The sequence below is a fragment of the Myotis brandtii genome, unplaced genomic scaffold, assembly GCF_000412655.1.
Source record: "Myotis brandtii unplaced genomic scaffold, ASM41265v1 scaffold825, whole genome shotgun sequence".
Classification (NCBI taxonomy): domain Eukaryota; kingdom Metazoa; phylum Chordata; class Mammalia; order Chiroptera; family Vespertilionidae; genus Myotis; species Myotis brandtii.
In genome coordinates this window covers 1,175,439-1,176,125 of record NW_005371349.1, presented here as the reverse complement: position 1 = coordinate 1,176,125, position 687 = coordinate 1,175,439, and the positions used below count along the sequence as shown (strand labels likewise).

General features: G+C 63.9%; 1 protein-coding gene across 1 annotated transcript in view; it reads left to right on the top strand.

The window, feature by feature from the left end:
* LOC102254967 (septin-9) overlaps positions 1-687 on the top strand; it is a 4,372-nt gene that overhangs the window by 2,185 nt on the left and 1,500 nt on the right. Inside the window, exons 7-8 of the mRNA XM_014531732.1 lie at positions 79-203; positions 553-649. Coding sequence (XP_014387218.1) covers positions 79-203; positions 553-649 — 222 coding nt within the window. The remainder of the gene's footprint in view (positions 1-78; positions 204-552; positions 650-687) is intronic.

The following is a 687-nucleotide window of genomic DNA, read 5'->3' as shown; positions in this document are numbered from 1 at the left end:
ATATCAAGGTCACCAGCCCCCAGAGGTCATGGCAAAGACAGATACTGTGGGGCAGGGCCAGCTTGCCATGTAGATGATGCCCACATCTCTCCCCCCTGAACCCCCAGATCACCGCCGACCTGCTGTCCAATGGCATCGACGTGTACCCCCAGAAGGAGTTTGACGAGGACGCGGAGGACCGGCTGGTGAACGAGAAGTTCCGAGTGAGTGATGGCCCCGGACGCTGTGCCCTCGGAGGGTGTGGGCGGGCCTCCTGCCCATCGAGGTCTAAGGAAAACAGGGCGGGTGGACCTCCTGTCCCCGGCCCACCGACCACGCTCTCACCCACCTGTTCCGTTCCAGACTCAGGCCCCTGGACATCGAGTTCATGAAGCGCCTAAGCAAGGTGGTCAACATCGTGCCGGTCATCGCCAAGGCCGACACGCTGACCCTGCCTTGAGCCCTGAGAACGCCCTCTCTGGCTGGTGGGGGTCGGAGCCCGAGTGTCCACAGTGGCCCCAGCTCAGGCGGCTCCTCCCAGGCCCACGTGTGACCACGCCCTGCCCTCCCCAGGAGATGATCCCGTTCGCCGTGGTGGGCAGTGACCACGAGTACCAAGTGAACGGGAAGAGAATCCTCGGCCGGAAAACCAAATGGGGCACCATCGAAGGTAGCTGCCCGCTGGCGTGCGGGGCCCCGGACAGATCA